At 38.4% G+C, this 21,874-nt stretch overlaps 1 protein-coding gene across 12 annotated transcripts in view; it reads right to left on the reverse strand.

Annotated features, from left to right (window-relative positions):
• ADCYAP1R1 (ADCYAP receptor type I) overlaps nt 1-21,874 on the reverse strand; it is a 140,837-nt gene that overhangs the window by 19,727 nt on the left and 99,236 nt on the right. For 11 of the 12 annotated variants that reach the window (XM_064505676.1, XM_064505682.1, XM_064505681.1 and 8 more), the window contains exons 8-13: nt 21,580-21,677; nt 20,989-21,121; nt 19,029-19,182; nt 15,527-15,587; nt 11,249-11,318; nt 9,279-9,370 (exon numbers count right to left, since the gene is read on the reverse strand). In XM_064505676.1, coding sequence (XP_064361746.1) covers nt 9,279-9,370; nt 11,249-11,318; nt 15,527-15,587; nt 19,029-19,182; nt 20,989-21,121; nt 21,580-21,677 — 608 coding nt within the window. Of the gene's footprint in view, nt 1-3,816; nt 3,859-9,278; nt 9,371-11,248; nt 11,319-15,526; nt 15,588-19,028; nt 19,183-20,988; nt 21,122-21,579; nt 21,678-21,874 lie in introns of all 12 variants that reach the window. The other variant, XM_064505680.1, reaches the window with a different exon arrangement.

Here is a 21,874-nt window from a genome sequence, read left to right on the forward strand (position 1 = left end):
GCCTTGTCTGCCTTACACTTTACATGGTATCCCTGCAGACAGTGGTTCAAGTTTCATCCCACCTCTCTAACCCTCTCTGATGAAAAATGAGAATTCTGCCTCAGTTGCAAAGGCCTGGGCTTGTGGATTTATGATCATATGAACAATCCCAGTGATTTCATTGGAAATACTGATGGGAATTACAATATTTCTCAGTAATGTACAGATGCATAGCAACTGGATTACTAGACTATTATATGAGCCATATACGCAGTCTTAGATTGTGCCAAACACGAGGTAAAACACATTTGCTTAAACCATCTTCATTGAGACTGAGCTCAGTATTAAACCATTGTAACTTGGCGGCCTTTGAGTTTGTGTCCATGATCTCCATGGCAGAAGGAATTTATTTTGGGGCCATTAACCAAATATCCAGTTAACATCCCACGGTTCCTTTCATGTGTATCATTAGTGAGAGCCTCATAAGAAGTTCAGCCTTCCACATCAAAGAACCTTCTGTACTGCAACAGCACCATCTTTCTTGGCCCATCCATTCCTCTAACGAATATGGCCTTGTTTAGAGTACCTCCAAATAATCTTCAGACATAAAACCAAAACCACTGGATGTGATGTATGTTAGTTGCTGAAGTGAGGCACGAGAAATCAATGACAAGGAGAAGCAGAGACACTAAGGGGAAATTAAACTCCTCTTGTTCTCAGTATGGTAGATACAGAATATGAATGGTAGCAAAAAGGAAATGGAAGACCATGAATACTGCTGTGCAGCAAGCTCTGAGGGAAATTCAAAGCACGTTTAAGATCAGAGATGTCAGAATTATTCCCCATTCTCTGCAGTCTAGTAGCAACTGCTGCATGACTGGTTGCTTTGAGTCCATTTTTACCTTTACCCTAGGTAACCGATTCCAGGAAATGAGGGTGGAAACTGATCTGGGACAAGTAAAATTCAAAATCTCTCCCTTTTAGCCTAACAATACATGCGAAACAACTAACATAGTTATGAGCAATGCAGGAGGGAAAGGGAGAACAGCCAGAATGGACAACTTGGATGCTCCTAAGTTAGCTCTCAGTTTGAGATTTCTAAAAAGTGATCTGAATCTCAGAAACTGCTGAGATTATCTTCCATAGTGTGTAAACTGATAGTCTTGATAAAGGATATATCACCTCTATTTACTTTTGGAAATCTTGGCACCCAAATCATAACTCGTCAAGATACATGGCTGTTAGCACAGAACATTTTCTAGTTCTGCTGATCTTAATGGCAGCTGAAGTTTACCAGTATAGATCAAAATTGGATTATTTACTTAGGTGAAGTGCAGTAACTTCAGGAACATATTTAGGAGACCTGTTCTCCATTTTCTTTAGGAATCCTACTTCATTTTTGCTAATTATGAAACTCAAAGGTTTGACAAGTTATAATATTACAGAGAACTTGGTCAAGTATATTTAAGTTGATTGCTAATTAAAGTAAGAACCTTTCTATTGTGCACATTGCTAAAGTATTTGTGATATTTTAGAAAGCAATGATAGAATAATTTTATGTATGTATACCACTTCAAACATTGTATATGTATGTATAGACCTATATTTACATAGGTACTCAGGCATGGATACAAAGCACATGTACAAATCACACTGGCTTGAGCCTTCAGCTGTGTTGAGTGCTGTTCCTTACCAGCGATGGGAGTCAAGCCAGAAGTTTTTAGATACAGACTCTCAAAGATATTTAGATCCTATATATTCAGATGTATGCTGCTAATATTTCAACAGGAATTCAAAAGACTCTACTTAGATTTTTCATGTCTAAACCTCCTTTGAAACAGGGCTGTTAGGACTAATCCAGCCCCTGCTGGAAATGTTGAAAGTGTATCGAACTTCACCTTACTGTTTGTTCTTAAAAATATAGGGGGAACATTCCTAGAAAGAGCAGCTCGCTGTTGAATCTGACACGGCAGTGTCTTCTCCCTCACCGACTGGCACATCATCTGCTTTTTTTTTTCTCAGGAAGGACCAAAGGCTAAGTAAGTCTGTTAGTTGCTTCTCTTTTAATGTAAACATGTTCTTTTCCAGTTCATGGCTTGCTTTTCTAACAAATGGGGGAAAAAAAAAATCTGTGCTCTTGCTCATTTAGTACATAGTCTGTGGACAGAGAACTTTATTCTTTAAGGCTGATGCAGATTGTAATGGATTCAAGTGGAAGATTTGAGTCACTATTAGAGAATTGTTGATTATGAATATTAGTTTTTAAACCCTTCATTTAAAAAAAAAGTGAACTGATTCACATATCACATATAAATCAGAGTTATATCCTTTTCTCTCTCCACACATCCATTGAAACCATGAAATTGCCCATAAAAATACCTTATAGCAATGTGCACAAGCAGTGTTTAAAGACAGGGTCATCCTATTTTTCATTACTATTTCAAAATAGAAAATAACAGCAATCAGCCTCCATTATACAGGAATCTCCTGTTCAGCTTAAGGCTAAAAAGGTATGACAAGAGACTTACAGTCTTACCACTTTCTAAGGTTTTTGAAATAGCAGAAGCAGAACACCTGTTAACATTGCATACATCACAGCTGATCCTGTAACCATGAGAAAGAAGTTATGCGCTGTGATCAATAATTTAAAGATCAGAGCCTGCCAAAGCTCTAGTAAAGCACTGTTATTTCATTATAAATGAATGGAATTTCCTTTAAAAATATATATCCTCTCTTCTGGAATATCCCTCTAGCAAGGGACAGCCTGGAAGTTAGGAAGCTGGATCTGACATTAGAAAATGTATGTTCAAGTTCTTTTACATGCCATAGGCACTGGCGGTGATTTTGTGTACCCCCTGCCTTTTACATCAGACCATCAGCTGTTCATTGGGAATAACAGCCCACAGGAGCATTATAAAAACAGTAAATATTGTGAGTTGGTGTGATTTACAGTAATTTAGGCCACAGCAATTCTATAGATAAGTAATCAAAGCAGGGTAGGGTCTTCAGGTACTTTCTCTGAAAACAAGCAAATCCCTGTGTAGTTATATTCTTGCTAATTGTGGTACTACAGCCTACATGATCTTACATTCCTAGGACACACTTCTCCCCCACCCCCCAATCCCTTTTTGAAAAGATTTGGCACAAATTAAAACTAAACTCCCCCCTCCCAGCCCCCAAAACTAAAAAAAGAAAAGGAAAAACACAACCTACACCCAAACCCATCCAAAAACATAATTTGTCTTGAGAAATGTAAATGGAAAGTATAGTAGTTGTGAGTGAGAACATATTCTCTAGAACATTATATAAATTCAACAATAATTAATCTTAAAAATAATCAAAGTAGCAAGCATCTGCTTTCCTAGTATTTCTTAGGAATGAGAACTAGGACCTTGCTGATCATGCACTGACACCAAATGTGCATTGCCTATGTTTTCCATTGTCTTTTCTTGTGATAGAAAAGAATTAGACCAGGGAGACGAGTCCCTTTCATTGCCGGGTTAGTGGACATTCCAGCACTCCGATAATACCTCACACAACATAATACCTGGGGTTAAGAAATTAAGATGCTGTGCTAATGAATGTACCATTCGTCAAACATCTGCCATTTTCTTGTTGGAAATGAGACTTTTGCCGTAAAGACCCTGGTGATAATTATTAATGCCGGTAGTCTGAGCACTTGCAGCAAGACAAAGCGGTAGCAGAATGAATCACTGAGTGTCCAGTGACTTTGCAGGTGAACTGCAGAGGAGTGTTGTTTACCAAAACACTTGTGTTAGAACATTGCTTCTGCTGCCCTAACCCTGTAGGTTGCACCATATGTAAAATCATACCTACCTATGATATATGCCATGTTTCTCCTTTCTTTCCAGCAAGATGCTGATTGGAGGAATGACGTAGACCTGAATTAGCTAGATATATGTGGGGTTTATTTTCTTTTCTTTGAGTTTTCAACATGTGATACAAGATTTAGGATGAAGAATCTGTTGAAGCAAAAGCAGAAACAAGCCTTCCCCTCCCAAGTTACACTATGAGCGATAAGTTGGAGAAAAAAAAGAAAAAAGCTTTTTCAGTCAATTATGCTTTGATCCTTGATAATGGATGAATAAGCAAAGGCTTGATGGAGATGTGTGCATCTTTTTACTTTTAAGGATTATTCCAGCATGCATCTACATCATGCATACCTACTGACATATTTACTGTAGTGATTTATGGTAGTGACAACCTTAGATGCTCTTCTGTCTGTAGTGAGGCTTTCAGCAAAGCAACAATGCTTGTGAAAATAACAGCCTGGATGTTAATTTTGTGTTAAGTGTTTCTATAGGAATATGACTCTTTTGGGTGAAGGTACTCCCCCTACAACACCTTAACCAAAACCAGAATGCCTGAAAGCAGATTCCGACATGTCATATTGGACCCATGTCTGGGTTTCTCACGTGACAGATAATGATATATTGGAGGATAAACTTACTAACTGTTTTAATAATTATTAGTATTAACTTCAACTCCAGCTCAGGGACTGATGCATGAAAGGACGTGCAAATAATGTGGGTTTGACGTGACATGTTGTGTGCTGAGCCATCCATGGTAGGGTTGTGAATATGCATTTCCCATCCACAGAATGGTGAGTGCACTTTGGATTTAGGGACTTCTGCTAGGTGCTACTTGGCTTTCAAACTATGGTGTAACAGTGGCCCTAAATAATCTACTGCTTGTTCAGAGTGTTTACAAACTGCACAATTAGAGATTTCTAACAATGAGGCAGAACATGCATTCAATCTGGGAGCATGTTAAGTAAAATCTGTCTGGATTGAATATACAGGTGCAAACACAACTCGTTGTTGTTTGCACTATGGAACCAAGTATGCCATGACTGTAACAGTGAGAGATTAAAAATATTAATATAATTTATTCTCAAAACAGAGCAACAAACCTGTCTGGACTATGCAGCTAGTTATCATACCCACAACAGGAATAAAATCAATATCACTTTAAGCTTCTCACGCAACTTCCACCTGAGGAGCTCAGAGCTTCTCACTCAGATTAAAATCTATTGCATTTGCATTACTGGGTTTGCTTTGGTTTGATGCTTAACTCAGTGGAACTATTCAGGACTGATACAAGATTAATTGAAAACAGAACACAGTCCAAGAAAAAAAAGGTATGGTCCTTGGCCATTCACTGCCAACTCTGAGAAGTAAATGACGACTGTGATGATTACTGGGAGGAAGTATGAAAGCTGCTTGAATTTCTCAGGTAAAAAATAAATAGAAACGAAAAAAGACTCTTAAAATTAAAAAGAACTTTAGCAAAGATGGCTTTTATTTTCTTTTTCTTCTCTTTAATTCCTACCTTGACTTCTTAGATATTTTCGATGACTCTAACCCTAGTCATTTCAACCATAAGGAGGAGTTCCTATCTAAATCACTAAAAAAACCATAGAGTTTTTGTTGTCTCAGGATCTGACACATTTTGAGCCATTCAATCTGAAATGGGATGAGCAGCATGCAGGAAGTTTTGAAGGGGAACTAAATGTGTGATGAAAGGTTGCTTAGGCATGAGACTGCTAATGAATGACTGAACACACAGGCTGGTAAAATGGGAGTTAACAATCACTAAAGCATTTGACTGCTGTAGACAATCGCTAGGAATTAGCTAAATGTTTCCAAGATTTTGTCAGCCTAAAGGCAAAGACTATTACCTATAATGATCATCAAGAAGGTTATTTAGAGAGAACGTCTTTTTATTTTTTTATTTTATTTTTTTTAATGGGAGTAAAGCACTCAGCATTGTGCTGCTGATTGTATGCAGTATTTTTATAAAAGAAAAAATCAAATCTTGCAATCCCTAGTGGCTACACTATATTAATTAAGCATCAGCTCCCCGGTAGTGCACTCTTCTGCAGTGTTCCTGCCATAGCTTGCAGCTAACTTCGGTAGAGGGGATTGTTAATAATGAATGAACTGTCGTAACAATATGTAATGAATCGTTGAATTTAAGCATATCCCTAAGGCTTGTAAGGCCAAATACAGGCTTAAGAGAGTTGCAGAATCATGACCATACTGTCTACAAAACAGAACTCTGTACAGATTTTCCTAACAAAATTCATCAATAAAAAGGCCTGTACCTAACAGCCTACCATACAGATATGAAGAAAATAAATCCTCTCCAAAGTCAATAACAAAGTTTTTGTATCTGTGCCTGTGTTTTTTGTTTGCTTGTTTTTTTCTTTTTCAACTGGAATTCTTGAGTAACAGGTGGTTTGCACAAGTGTGGAAAGAGTACTGCTGGTATAGCAGGCAACACAAGTGACTTCTAACCAGTGCTACATTAATTCATAACCTGGTTGTAGACTTTGTATAGGCAATCTATCTGGAGTCGGGAGTCAAATTTTAACATAAACTTATGAATTTCAAGTGTTTGAAGTCTCTGAAGCAATAAAGCATTTCATCGTGTGCTTCTTTCTAGTCTGATGGACACACAGACACTTACTCACTACAAAAGTCACAAAACTCGTGTTCCAGTTTCTTACCACCTGAAGTGCAGGTGTTACCCTCATGCTGGAGAAGCAGCAAGGGATTGTGTGAATATCTTTTATCTCCACGAGTAAAAAGTCAGTTGGTGTAAATTAAACAACTGCAGAAAGCTTAAGTTATCCTTTATGACTTTGCACTGAAGTGAATTCAGTGACGAGCACTCATTTGATAGCAGAGGCTCAGACACAGTGATATAACTTCCAGATAAAGGGTGGTTCCAGAGACTGACACCAGTGTAAACCACAATCACTGTTGCAGAGATCATACGATATTACCTTTGGAAACAGGCTGAGCATCTTTTCTGAACTGTGACTGGTTCATCTTATATACCAGTGGCAAAGTATTTAAATTTGTTGTACGATAAAGACCTGGATGAAGAGTTTGGTCTAATGGTATGACTTGAATGGGATCAAACTACTATCTTTTTTAATTACAAAGACTGTGATACTGTTGAATTCTATAGTGCCCAGCTGGATACTGCTGAGACAAGGACTTTGCAATAATGTTTTCTTCATTTTTTACTTTTTTTTCATGCCAATAATGTCTGTGGTTTCAATCTGAGAATGGGGAGATATTCTCATTTAAGTTGGCAGGTTTGAATTTAACAATAGGATTCTCAAAACAATCCATTAGCATGAAGAGATAAGGCTCAAACAAGTAATTATTAGCAGGCATCTTGTTTGGGGTTTATCAGTCTACTAAGCAAGGACTATTTGATCTGTATTTTGCATATTTGTGTGATAAAGAAATGAGTTTTAAGCATTTAATAGTTAGAAACAACAAAATAGGACACGGAAAATGTTTAATATGGACCACAGTCTAAGTGCCACAGAGATTTCAATATGGTGACATAACCATACTGTGATCTCTCTTTTTCCTTTGTTTTAACAGCTCTCTTTTTGCAGAATATGTCTGCATAAATGCTTCTTACGCCTGGTGTATGTCTGTACAGACTTACTCTTTTCATTTACTTTTATCATTTCAGTGTGACATTTCTGTTGCTGAATCTGTTTGGATAAACAACACTCCACTTCGTAACACATACATAAATGCAAGATCAATTTATACACACCCATTTATAAAGTTGCAAAGAAATATGAAAAATAATGGCAGCGAATGAAACAGAAAATATGATGTTTTCTCTTGGTTTTGGTTGTTAACTATACACATAGGAAAAGTATCAGTAAAACCCAGTCACCATATTGATCAAAAAATGGCAAAGATGTTTTATAGCCTCCTCAGATCATTGGAATTTAAGGCATGCTTTGCTTCATATGTGAGAGATGTGCAGCAGACACCAAACATGCACTTAGAAGGTTGTAATAAGAACTAGCTCTGCACATCTTGAGGGTTAATCACAAACTAAGATCCACGGGATGACTTCCCAGAAGCACATACATGGGAAGTCTTCATGCAAACCATAGGCAAACCATGCATGGGAGACAGTTAACCTATTCACTACGCTTTCTCCTGAGCTATATTTCCGAGAAACGTCCACCTGCAGAATGACTTTAAAGAATTATCTGTGTCTGTGGAAACACAGAGCAAGCTTCAAGGGAAATACTTTCAGGGAGTGTATGTCTGACTGTGGAGAGGAAAGCAGTGATGCAGAAAAATGTTATTGTTTCATGCAAATATAAATGAGACACTAGCAAAGAAAGGGGAGGAAAAATAGGCAGTTGGAGGACAGATTTTCACCTGAAAATGGCCATTTAGATTGATCACACAATTATACTTTGGGTATAAGAGAGTGAAATTGATCCCCAGACATATCATTTTAAAAACTAGCCCTACAAGATAAGGCCTCCTACTTTACCCTGATATATTTTATTTTTAATTAAGGATTTCGTACTTCGGGTTTTTCTTTACTAGGGAGGGAAGCTGGTGTTAAATCAAAAAATTTAGTCTCAGCTATGTTTATGTGCACTAGAAATTGCTACGGCCTGTAAAAAATTACAAAGCAAATGTGTGTGGTGTTTAGGCTGCAAAGCCAAGAAAACACCAAAATGCGCTGCAACTTTCCATAGTTGTAAAAAATAATGATAAAATTATTTTTATATGCAGAGTGAGTGCATACATTCAAAACAGGTGTGAATGACAACCTTCTCAAGCTGCCAACCTCAGTCTTATAATGAGGTGGAAACTAACTAAAAGGTCATCAGCTTTAAAAAAATGGTGAAATAAACCACAAACAGCTTTAAAACTTCTAATGGAAAAATTTAAAGTTTTGTTGTAACGTTTTAAGCAATTCTGAGTATGTGGGGGACTTATTTAGCTTATGTTGAATGGATTCAAAATTACCAGAAACAGGAACGTATGTAACTTCAGGAGATCCTCCTAAATTAGAGTCTGGTCCAAAGTTCATGAAATCCTTTCACCAAATCCTTTTGCTTTCAGTGAACTTTGGATCATGTCCTTTGAACGTATGAAGCACAGCAGACTGTCCTATGAATATAATAATATTTAAGCCTGGTCAGTATATTAATTTCCAGACAACTGACCTGTAAATTAGCATTCATATTTTATTTTGTATTTATCCTTTTTTTTCTAGTCTCATTAAAGAAAGATAAAAGCCAACACTAAAATGAATTTTAATGGCTTTTGAACTAAAAAAAAAAAAAAGTAAAAATCAACCAAAGCACATTAATAGGTCCTCTGACTTTTCCAAAAGTCAAATGAACTCAGTCAAGGTGTCTTTTTTTGATTTTTTTTCCTATGTGTATATTAGAAATCTGAATTGATTACTGTTTTATTTGTACTTACAAGTAAATGCTGGATTCATTGCCCCCAATATCAGGTGACTGGAGTTTCTGCACAAGTATCACAATTATGCCAATAAAAAGCACAAAGTTTATCTAGGGGAAAAAGAAAGGAAAAAATAATGACAATGCTATATTTTTTAAAAGTATGAGAATGAGACATTCATGGTGACTTCATGGCTCTATTGCCTTATTCTTCTCCAAACTTCAGCCTAAGAGCTCTATAGGGTCAGGAGTAATGGGATAACTTTACAAAGGGCATATTGCCCCTATCCAGGCAAAAATATCCCCCTTACACAAGCCAAAATAAGGAATAATGTGTCTGGTTGCAAGCAGCAGAGAAGACAAACATAAACCAAAAGATTTCAACATTCGTTATTGCCAACCGTTACAAGGAAGAAAAAGAAAGATCCCTGCACATCAAAACCATGCAGCAAAGGTCTCAATGGTAAGAGGTATTGAGCATCTTTAATTCTCATTCTCTGAACTAAGGCATCTCACAGCTTAACAACAGCCATTAGTGGTTGCTTCAGCTACAATTTAGTCTCTCCCTTGGCTGAAAACCCCAAGTTGTGCCACTTTCCCTTTGCTTGCCTGAATCTGTCCCAAGATGGCACGGCCTCTAATGTCTTGATTTTATGATCTTCTACATGTCTTCTTATTTTATTTCATCCTGGGCATCTGCTCCTTCATAACATCATCTCATTACAGGCACAGTTTTAAAGCTTTAGAGATGAAAAGTAAAAACAATTTATTCTGATATTTGGACTTCAGATTTGGCTGTCACTGACTCCATAATTGCGTAAGGATAGAAGATAACGCTATGAAATTTAAGCTGGTCTCATACAAAACAGAAATGCAACCTTTTAACCCTGTAAGGAGACCAATAAACTAAAGCATTTCTATCAGAGTCAGCCTCTCTATCAGGAGAATTTTCCATCTGGATATGAAGACTACAAATGGATGGAGAAGCTCACGATTACCTTGCTAGATCGCTCTAATGTTTGATGTCTGTGAAGTGAAGGTAACTGTTCTTTAAAGAGATGCCCAAGTCCTTTAGAGAAGAATAAGCACACTTAATGAAGACACCTCTGTGCATATATCTGTCGGTCCTCTGGGTGTCTAATTCTCCCAACAGTAAAAGAAAACCTGGCCAATACAGTCACTGGAGTCTAGAGAGCAACTTAGCATGCCCAAAAGTAGACGTCTATATGTAGTAATCCAAACAACTTTTTAGATTGGCACTTACCATTTTGACTAAGAGACAAATTTAATTTCCTAAATGGAACAACCCAATACCATTTGAAATTCCCATATTCTTTTGGAGCAGCAGCTTAAGACCAAGCAGGGTATCTTAGAGCATCTCAGCTGTCCATACATAGGTGTCAAGAGTTATTTGAGTCAAACCCAAGGCTTCCATCAACTGAAGAAAGCTTAGGTACTTGCTGACAGTTGGACACCTTCTACTGTGTCCACAATACTATTACAAATCGAATGTAACCTAAAATAAACTTAGCTGCAAAATGAATTCCATCTTAAAGATGCAATTCAGTTTCCCAGACGATGGCATCTAGTGTCATTTTAGACGCCCCGAGGTATCCCATTTGGCCTTCAGCTGCCATCCCAAAGGATGCAGGACTCTCATATATCCTGTGTCATATCTGTCAACCCCATGCAAATGCCCTGGATGCCCTATGGTCTTACGGCATTTGGTGTCTATGTTTAAGCAGCTGAATAACTCCTTGTCTGAGTACTCTTTGATTGCAACCAATGCAACACCATTTAACTTATATTTTAACCATCTTTATAGGAATGGAATTGCCTGGCATTTTGCATGGGAAATAGTGGACATTCAGACAAGCTGTTGATTAGTGCAGCACAGCTGATCCAGCACAGTTTGTAAAGCTGTTAGAAGCTGATCCTACCTTCCCCCTCAGAAGTGTTGAAGAAATGCCTCTTCTGAGTGCTACTTACCATGATTGATCCAACCACAGGACCTTTGATCACCCACCATAAGGCAGTGTTGTCATTCATGTCCCAGCAGCTGCAGTTATGAATGAAAGAATGGGGTGGGGAAAGAGAGGGAAAGAAAAAGATAAAGCTATGACAAGGAAGTTAATAAAATTACCACAGTTTCTGAGGAGGAAGAGAGAGGGAGTACCTAAACTTGTACCTAAACTACTTTATTTGGATTCAAAAGATAGTAACAGCTTAGTCTCTCCCTGGTGCAGCTTTCTTTTACAGCCTTTACCTGACTCATCTAAAAATGGCAATTTCAGTACCAGCTCTGTGTCTTAAGTCGCTAAACAGTTTAGACATTTTGGAAAAAAACCCTATGCATGTTTCTTTATCTTCAGACACTACATTTGAAAATCTGTCCTTTAGGCCCAAATGATCTCAGACTCTTACTTGAGACACTTTAGTTAAGAATCTGGCAACCCAAGCATGTCTGTGGAGAGGACAGAGAGACAGGGATGCCTCGGAGGGTAAGAACTGAATATTCCGAAGTTTGATGTCTAAGTCGCACGTCCAGGATTAACAGATATGAATGTGGATTTCTGTCTCTGACATGAGGACTCATACATATCTAGTACACCAGGATGGACTAGAAGCTGATTGTATTTACATATAGGAATGGTTCACCAGTCTTTGAGTGGCAAGTCCTACCAAAGAAAAGAGATTCATCTGAGAAGGTTCAAGTCCTGTAGAGAAGCTGGGGTCAGCTCCTATGTCACCTTTTTAAACGGTCAGTAGCAAGTGATCATACTCAAATAGCATTTCTACCTGTGCATTTAAAATCTTCCTTCAGATTCACTAGAGGCTTCTATTGGAGTTTATTGTATATAGGTCCATTTGGACATTCATTTGTAGAGAAAACTAATTACAGGAGGTTATACATATGTATATGTATGTAAATATATACACATATATGTGTTTTCAGCCTTAGTATATTTTTAAAGCTAGGCAAATAATATCGATGAAAAAAGTCTTATTCCCCGCCTTGCACAGTATTTTCATTACGACTCAAAAAAACATTTGTCAGTTACAAATTTTCTTTCATTCATCCCCACTTTCTTCCCTTCCAGAAGACATGAAATCCCAAAAAATGTCTACTTTGCACCTGAAATTTTGAGAAGGAGGGTTTCCCTCCCACTGGGACAACAGCCAGAAATACTAGCAGTGGTTGTCATGGTGCATTGTTAGGTGCCAAATAACAGCTTGAAGGAACATGCGGGAATAAAACACTGCTGATCTCATGAGAGCTTAATGCAACTTTTATGTCATTTAAATGGCAGTCTGCTAGTATTTCATGGAAAAGTGAAAACCCCTAACTTTAAAAAAAGACGATATAAGTGTGAGGAGGCAGAGTTAAAATTCCATCACCCAAGCACATGTAAGAGAAATCCCAAGCAGCTGAGTGATGTGTGGTTTAGCAATTTCCTGTGTACTTATAAATGCAATAATTTACTGGATGCTGACAAAACAAACAGTAAGTGTATGTGTGGTGGTATAAGTGAGAAGAGAGGAAATGTAAAGACAGGGGGTCAAAATCACACAAAATCACATTTTTTTCCTTCTATCTGCAAATCCTAGAAACTTAGCCCCTCTCCTCCCCGCCAAAATCTATTGGATTTATGGATGAGATTTTCAAATGTAAAGTAACATTTTCGAGTTACCTCATTTTGGATGCCCAACTTGAAATATTTGAAAGGGGACAAAAGTTCAGAGGCAGGGTACCTCCCTTCTTACCCACTGTCTCGAAATCAGGCTCTTTTCAATCATCTACAGTTGTATGACACAAAACAAAAGCACCTAAAATCACCAATTATTTTTGAAAATCTTGGTGCACATTTCTAAATCAGGTGGCTACTTCTGAAGATTCCCCATCATTTGCAAAGCTCAGTCTGTTAGTTTAAGACACATGTAAATCCTAACCTGAAATTCTTTAGCAAGTTGATCATTCCTGAGAAGAATCTGGGCCAACTTTAATATTAGTTTAGCCATATAAATAGGCAACATTATACAACAATCTGCCCAGGTCAAAATGTGAAATTAAAAGGGGAGGAATCTTCCTGCTATAATTTCAGCCATCTATGTTGAAGACGTCTACAACCCAGCTAGTTACACCAGATTCCAACGAGGACAAATCAGCACTTGCAGACTTTTTTCCACTGACACATCTGAAATACATACTTCAGGAAGAGATAAATTATTCCCTAGAAATGCCTATTCCTCTCCTTTGGCCTATTCCTCTCCTTTTACAGGGTGCCTGCCCAAGAAGTTCAGCTGCCAATTTCAAGCTTGTAAATGTCAACAGTGAATCAGGTGAAGCCACACAAAGGCTTTTTTAAGGACTTCTTTGGTCCAGGCTCTGTGAGGTCTACCAGATGGATGTTGTGGAAGAAACACCACCTTCTCCTTAGACATATATGATCAGGAGGAAAAAACAAAATAAACAATGCGAAACAAAGCAGTCTGTAAGATCAGCCAACAAGCTGTACTACGTAAACAGGCTCTCTAATTTCATTAACAATGCCTTGCTATGATAGAGGTCAGGAGCACAGGACACTTTTTCAGGAGGGGTAAAGGGCAGGAAGCTAGAGAGATGGGGGAGGGAGGAGGTATGTCATTTTCATTTGAGAAGGCTAGAGTCTGATCTCTGTTACATCTCTGGTGGACATCTGGAATAACTCCATTTAGTTCAGTAGCACAGCTCTGGATAAACAGACAGTTGCATTTATCTCCCCAGACCTGTCGCTTCCAGCAATATGAATCAGGAGCTGAAGTCAAAGGAGCTGTGCCAGCTTTTTAAGGAGCGAGCAAGAGGAGACTCAGACTCAGAGTCTGTATTTTAGTCCATTCCTTTGTGACTGTGGTTTCCCAGTTATGTAATTTCTGCAATGTTTTCAGGCTCATGCTGGCTTCTCCTCCACCCCCAGAACCATGCTCGCTGATTTTTAAAAAGTAACCACTGAGACGCTCAGCTAGAATCTGCCTAAATGTGTTGCATGCTAAGTAGCTCTTCTAAAAGAAAGGAGAGGGTGTTTTTTTTTTTTCTTTTTCCTTCTGTGAGATATTCCCCCTAACCGCAAAGCACAAGTACTGTTTGGACTCCTAAGAGAGCTTAATGCATTTAGGACCAGTGTTGTAATCATAATAATGACACAACAGGGGTTTCTGGCTTGTTTTGCATGGAAATAAGTGATTTAATTTGTTTTAATGTCAAAACAGAACATTGGGTCAAAGTAATGGAATCCTCTGTGGAGGAAGGGTTTTATGTGCATTCCAAAAAGACCATAAAAGAAAGAGGATGAAGAAAATCTAACACAACCGTGAGCCTTGTGCAAATTTTGGATCCCAGAACCTCTAAGAGAAGGGGAAGTTAAAATGTGTTTGGAAGTCCCTTGGAAATGAGACTTGGGCACATGATGCTACCTTTCACTCAGATCAAGGTTTTCCAATGAACACGGACAGATTTTCCAAATTTTATTCGAACCCCCTTATTCCCCATCAATTTTTCTATGATTTGAGTAATTTCACACATAACCTCTCATGAAAAAAACATTGCTAAGTTTGGCTGATATTCAGGGTTTATTTACACATGCATTCCTACCAGCTGTGTCTGCTGTTCTGTCACACCTGTCAGTCTACTGAATACTGGGATGTGTGTGACTATCTTGATAGCAGCCTTTCCTTCAGGTCTTTCAGAAAAGAATACAGGATCTTTGCAGACCTGCAGACTAAACTCCTAATTGCCTTTGTAAATCTAAGCTTAGCAACTCCTTGTGTGGAATTCACTCACCTCATCAGAACTATCTTCAACGATTTCTGTAACTGAGCTCATGACCGTCACCTTCCTTCATTCTCAGTTGGAGAGAGGGAGGCAAACCAGGTGTGATTCAGCTGACAGCTCTTTTAGTATGAGATAAACCATGTAGTGGACTCCACTAACTTCACTGAGCAGGGAGCTGAGGGCCAGCTGCCTGCTGGCATTGTAGATGCCTACATCTGTGTTCAGTGAGGTCACTGGTGGCATAAGAACATAAACCCTGAACTATGTCTATTTATGCAGCTGAACAAGAAAGCACTCTGGACTAAATACTGGGCCTAAGCTATGTGCATATCCAAAACAGTATCAGAAATGGAATGAGAAATTAATCTCAGTCCTGTGCTCTGATCACTAGACTTCTCTTCCATCCTTGCCATCACGCTTAACGCTTGTGAAACGATTTCTCACGTGGTGATACATACCCAGTATCATCAAAGTGAAGTCTCAGCACTGCCCAGACAGTGACACAAATTGTTGGGGTGCCTGCAGAAGATAAGATGGTGATATTATTATAAGTCTAGATCTATTTATCTGCTCAGCATTGAGTACTTCTTTACAACCTCTCCATTGAGATTTTATTTCCTGTTACCACTCATGCTCCAAACAATGCAGTCCATTAGATTAATTCACATGTCTAGAAACATGTCTCAGCGAGAGGATGGGTTAATCTTGGTGGGATTGTATAACTAAAACTGATTGCAGAAAATAACAATGGTGTTTCAGATCATTATTTCTCAAAGCTGTTGTATTATGTCTTGTTGTGTTAACAGTAAAACGTACCCTGTACAAAATAAAATCAGTGACATCAGCTTCTTTGTCTAGATCTACTGTGATTATGCAATGATTGCAGAGTGGCAGATGTAGAGCTGTAATGGCAATATTGTATTTTTGGTATTCTTACATGATTTTGTTGTAAATGGTTTGCATATATTGCATTAAATCTTCTATTGTGTAAACACATGATTTTTGCTTTACTTATTGAACCAGAACAAATCAATAGAGAATATTTTTCCATCAATCATGAGAATATTTAATTTTTCCTGAGGGGAAAAAAAAAACTAGCAAAAAGAATATTGGGCATGAGTGTTTTATTTCCATTTCAGAGATTTCTTTAACCTTTAAAATATACAAGTAGAATACAAATAAAATCAAAACAAAAAGAATCCACTCAGAAAATGGGATTGATTTTCCTTTCTGAAAGCACAAGTAGGGTGCTTTTTTTCTGTAGAAAATTTCAAAAAAAAAAATTAATGGGGTCTTGCAAGTAAATCCTGAGTAAGTTGAGACTATATTTTATGGCAAATAAAGTCTTTGACTAGAAAACTGCCTATGTCTACTCAAGCACCACTGGAAAGATGAAGGTGCTAAAAAACAAACAAAACATGGACTTTGATAACCCCAGCTTGCAGCAGTGAATGAGACTGTCATAAGTTGACAAGCACAATTATGTTTCATACATTTTGCAAGGCTGTGTTGATGTCACATTAATTAGTCATTCGCCTGAATCCACTTAAGTGATGCTCTGTCAAATCTCATCTTCCCACTATCAGAAATAAAAATATCCTCTTGGACCTAGATGACTGATGAAGCCTTGCTCTTTCAAAAAAGCACACACAGGTAGGTTTGAAAGAAAAATGATAGTAAGAAATAAAATGATGGCTTTTGGGAGAAGGAATCATGCGTGTTTAATTTAGATTGAAGTCTGCCACTCTCACAGGAGAATACCTAAAAAACACCAAGATCTTTGTGCACTCAATAGTTGCATACTAATAAAAATAATCTTTAAATATCAGTCATGGGTCTGACATGCCCTCTAGCTTGCAGTGGTTTCCACTGTAGAAATTCTGACAGTAATGGAGTTCCAAATATGAAACATGGGTAGGAAGGCAGAATTAGACTTAATGTGTCATGATATCATTCAAAATGCACATTTCAGATCAGCTTGGAGTTTTGGACCACCTGCTATTTGAATATATTCACATTGCCTTTTTTACTCCAGAAAGATATATATGACTTTTTATCACTTTCTTTCCAGCTTCTGAGTAACACTAAAAAACATATAAACCCTAAAGGCAGCAGAAAAGTGCTATTCTCGCTGGCTTTATTTCTGTCCTAAGCAAGGAGCAGGCATCATTAAAGATCCCAGCAAGCAAGCAGTCTACCTCATGAAATTACCAATGTATTGAGCATGTAGGAGAACAAAATGATCTGGATCAACACAGCCATACGTAATTCTCATTAATCAATTGTGGACACTGATGTGCTCAGCACAATTCAAGAAACAAATAAACATCCAGCTCCTGAAAAATGCTGAGCTTATGCTTCTTGCTGCTTCAACTCAACTCTCCCTCAGCTCATAGCCGAGGGGCTGTTTTTGCCCTGAATAACTTCAGAACTTGAATGCAAACTCCGGAACAGTTTCTGTTCATGTAAAGTGCCAATTGCTCTAACCAAGTTTGGGAAACTTCAATACAAATTGAAATACACAGGAAATGAGAGAGCTGAGGCCTCCAAAAAACAACAAAACCAAAAACACAACACTTTTGGAGATTCCCTTAGTGCTACTAATGGATACTATTGATACTGCTATGAACACAAGGTGAAATCTATAAACTGAACAGCTTGATCTTATTGACAGGATTAAACTCAAGACCAAAAATTTTGAGGTTGCATTACAGAATAAGTCTATTCAGGAAGTTCTTTCATTACAGAAACAGAAAAATCCTTTTGTCAGTTGATATTCTCTGTTGTAATATTCTCACGTTGACGTGCACCTACAGGCGTGAAATTTGTGCAGACTCAGCTAAAGAAACCCAATCTCTGACTTCTGTTTCATTTGCAAAGATTTCTGTAATGCTTTCTTTTATATTTTTCACATTATCATATATGTAACCCACAAGTTCTCTATGAAAATGGCCTTATATCTGAGCAATATTGTCATTATACATCTGCATGTGGTTAGTACAAGGGCAGTAGTTTCCCAGCCTCTGATATGCCAGAGGCTATTTCTGATCCTCAGTCTCTTCATTCTTCTCTATCCCTTTCCCCCTTTGTAGGGAGTCTTTGCCAGGAGCTGAACAAGAAACCCGCCTGTGGATTACTTGAAGGTTCAGGTTGCATGAGGATTTGTATTCAAAGGAGAATAGTTTAAGGAATATGGGCTACCTGTAGGTTTTATGCATGAATATATAGGATTATAAGAAGATATTTCTATTTGCAGATTATTTCAGAAGTAAGTTTGTTAAAGTATATAAAAAATATTAAAAAAATATTGAGCTTAGGTGTCTCAGGGTGCACTTAAAATGAATGGATTCTTCTGCATCCACCATCTGACTATTGCACAAACAAAACAAAACAAAACAAACTGTCAGCAAAATGGTTTGAATTATTACGTTACAGGCATCAGTTTAGCTCTAGAAGTCTATCAGGAAAAGCAATTACATTGGTTAGCACTGTAGAACTGGACTTTCTGAAATAAATCTTGTTTTCTATCAACATAGCCAGTTTCCATTTCTACTCAGGTACATGGATACTCTTTGGATATGCTTTCAATATAGATATTAGCTGGAAGAAAGTCACAAATGAAGTCTTAGAATACAGACTAGACTTAGTTTTTCAGATTTGATTAAGGAAAACTGGGCATTAGGAAGGGCTCTTATAGAATGCAATTCTCAGATGTTGACTACATCTCAGCAAGAGATGCAGCATCCTCTGGATTTCAGCTCAAAATCTGCCTAGACAAAGAAACACAACACTGTCTGGTCTGCAATGGCCCTTGGTATGGCCCAAAGACTAAAACTATACTTCAAGCTGGTATGTGGAAATATCCAGCAACTCATTCCTCTACCTGCAGTGAAACTTTCAAGAGAAAGAAGAAAGTTTCTTGCACAGCAAGACACATTACACATAAGGAATGTCACGTACCCCAGCCAATAATAGTGTACCAGTAGAAATATCTCCTCTCTGGGAAAAAGGTTTCCACCAGTAAAGTGAAAAGGTACAATCCTTCAATGAAAAGCCAGAAGTAGTTGGACATGACACAGTAGTGAAAAAAGACCATCACAGCTTTACATTCCACCTGCAGAGAACCAAGCAAAAACAAAGTTATTTCCATGTTGTTTTGTCAGAGAGAGAAAATGCTTTCAACATCTCCAAATCCATCAGTGGAGAGGAGCACAGTTGAGACTTGTATTATACACTTTCAATAGTAAAGTTTTAAAAGCGTGAGAAGAGTGTGAGGGGCCACTTAGGTGGTGAAGCTTTAAAGGGCAGCTAGCCAATTTTATCCATGGGAGGTGGTCGACAAGTGCCTGCAGAAAGCTTGAGAACTTCTTGCTATAGCGGAAGTTCACATCGACAATGGACGCTAATTGCTAAATTTAAGCCCTCTTCTAGGAATTAAGTGCAGACAAGAAAAGCACCCGGTTGTTTACCGAGAAACCTAAGGAAGGATTTGAAATGGCAAGATGATTGTGGGAAGCCCTGAGAGTCGGAGTATAAAGGATGCCCCCTCCTGCGTGGAGTTCAGAATTGTACTTCCATGCAATTTGTAGGAATTGTCACTCAGGGACAGAAAATGAAAGTGAGTGTTAAGTGTAAAGAAAGAAGAGTGATTTACAGTGCAGAAGGATAGAAACTTTCATTCATTTACTGGAGGGAAAAGCAGCAGACCAAAGAAAGAAAGAAAAAAAAACACTTTAAAAGCCTCAGGTGGAAACCACGCTCTACCCTGACTCTGCAAGAGTAGGATACATTTGCCTTTCCAGTGTTGCATCCCAGGGAGATACCATTAGGCCTACAAAACTGTCTTTTCAACATGTCACAGCAGAAGCAGCCTACAACCTGGAAGATCCTTCCTGAGCCAGTGGGAGGTTGACAGTTTTGACTAGTTCCCAATTGTACTCCATCCTCTGAGACAAGTCTACAGCCAGTATAAACCATCATAACTCAAGTTGCTTCAAAGAAGCTCTCCCAGTTTATGCCAGCTGAAGATCTGGCCATTAGATTGCTGATTTTAATATGTGTTATGCTTCAGGTCGTTCAAAACAATGAGGCAGGTGCCCTTGTTAGAAGAGAGGTTTGAACAAACTTTAGATCTAATGAGAGTTCAGTTCAACCACTGAGTAGGCTTAACAGCAAAAACTTGTTTAAATGACCAAAAAAAAGACTGACTAAGAAATTAGACAAATGCACTTTTTGTATGGAAGTGACTCATAGGGCATTTAGCTCATAACTGGATGGACAAAGGAGATCTCAGTTTGGGAACTCACTATAATTCCATCATAATTACTTCAAGTGAGCTGATTTATTAGATCAAATACACCTTTAAGTGCGGACCAAGTTAGGTTTTACGTTCAATACATAGTTAAGTGCATCAGTGAAAGAGACTGCTTTCCATGAAACTACACACTGAAAAGACTTCAGAGACAAACACATAGCTAATGCTGATGATTTTTTGAGACTGGCAGAGGTAGGTATGACCATCAGGGATATTTTCTATGCCTGAAAGGTCACTCTTTTTACACCTGACCCCCTGTTATCCAGAGAAAATAAGTCCCTGGAGAAAATCTAGACCTTAGATGAAGGAAATTGTGCTCTTATCCAACCTATAGCTATGCAGACCTGTGAAAGGGAGAAACTACCTGAATAGAGTCAGAAACTGAAACTCTTTGATTTGTCCTAAAGTGTAGACCCCTGGACACTAATTATATCATTAGGCTATGCCTTCCACTGTTTTACTGTGAACTGGGAGGGAAGTTTACCATAAAGTACCTTCTCTCCCAACAGGTTCACAGCCTCTAATACCCTATGAACTGCTTCCTCATTCACTATTTTTGTTATTTCATACTGAAAAGATAAAGCAAAAGAGTTTAGTTTTACTTACAGTTGAGATAAAACAATGGTTACCATCCTGTTCCGCATAAAGAACCCCATCTTTAATGAACACGGATATTGCTCGTAGGATAAATGAAACAAAGAGGTTCATGTGGATAAAGTTCCGAGTGCAGTGAAGCTTCCTGGAGAGGAAAGAACAAAGGAGAGGAAAAGAGAGAAAAAAAAGAGACTTTTCTGTCTTGGAAATAACACACTAGGCATAGCTACTGCGTGGCCAGAGCTCCCAGCACCCTGGTGCTAAGCATCCCAATGTCTAAAAGCCAGGCATGTATAATACTGACCCTAAACCTATCCAGTCTAGGGGATTTTCCAGCAGAAGGGAATCTGGGGGATTTTCCAGCAGAACTGAAAGCAGGCACGGTAGCATAAAAGAGACCCAAACCCAACTGCGGTCTACTGAAACACGACTACTGGAGTGGCTGCCTCCTGAGGGAACACCCACAGTGAAGGGCTTCTCCCTCTTATTTTGAAGTCGTTGAGGTAAAAAAACTAAATGTTTTGGGCCAATGAACCCTCTTTTCTCCAGTGACTGAAAGGCTCACCGCTCATATCATGGCTCACCGCTCATATCATGACTCACCTGAAACGGCACAGGATAACCATCGCGGTGGTGAGGGAAACGAGAGAAGTGCTGTATCCCACTGTGTACAGAGCCTTCACGGATAGATAGTAATAATCCTTGGGAGACAAACAGTACAGTGTTAAAAGCTTCACCTACGGTCACATCTTTTTTACCCCGTCAAAGTGCAGGGGGATCCATAAACAGGATTGTTTCTTGAACAGCCTGGTTGTTTTCTCCTTTTGGTTCCCCTCATATCTTACTGTACATTATCCGCATGGGTTGCTGTATGTTTGACGTACCCTTGGGTCCACAT

Source organism: Dromaius novaehollandiae, chromosome 2 (genome assembly GCF_036370855.1).
Source record: "Dromaius novaehollandiae isolate bDroNov1 chromosome 2, bDroNov1.hap1, whole genome shotgun sequence".
In the NCBI taxonomy this organism is placed as follows: Eukaryota; Metazoa; Chordata; class Aves; order Casuariiformes; family Dromaiidae; genus Dromaius; species Dromaius novaehollandiae.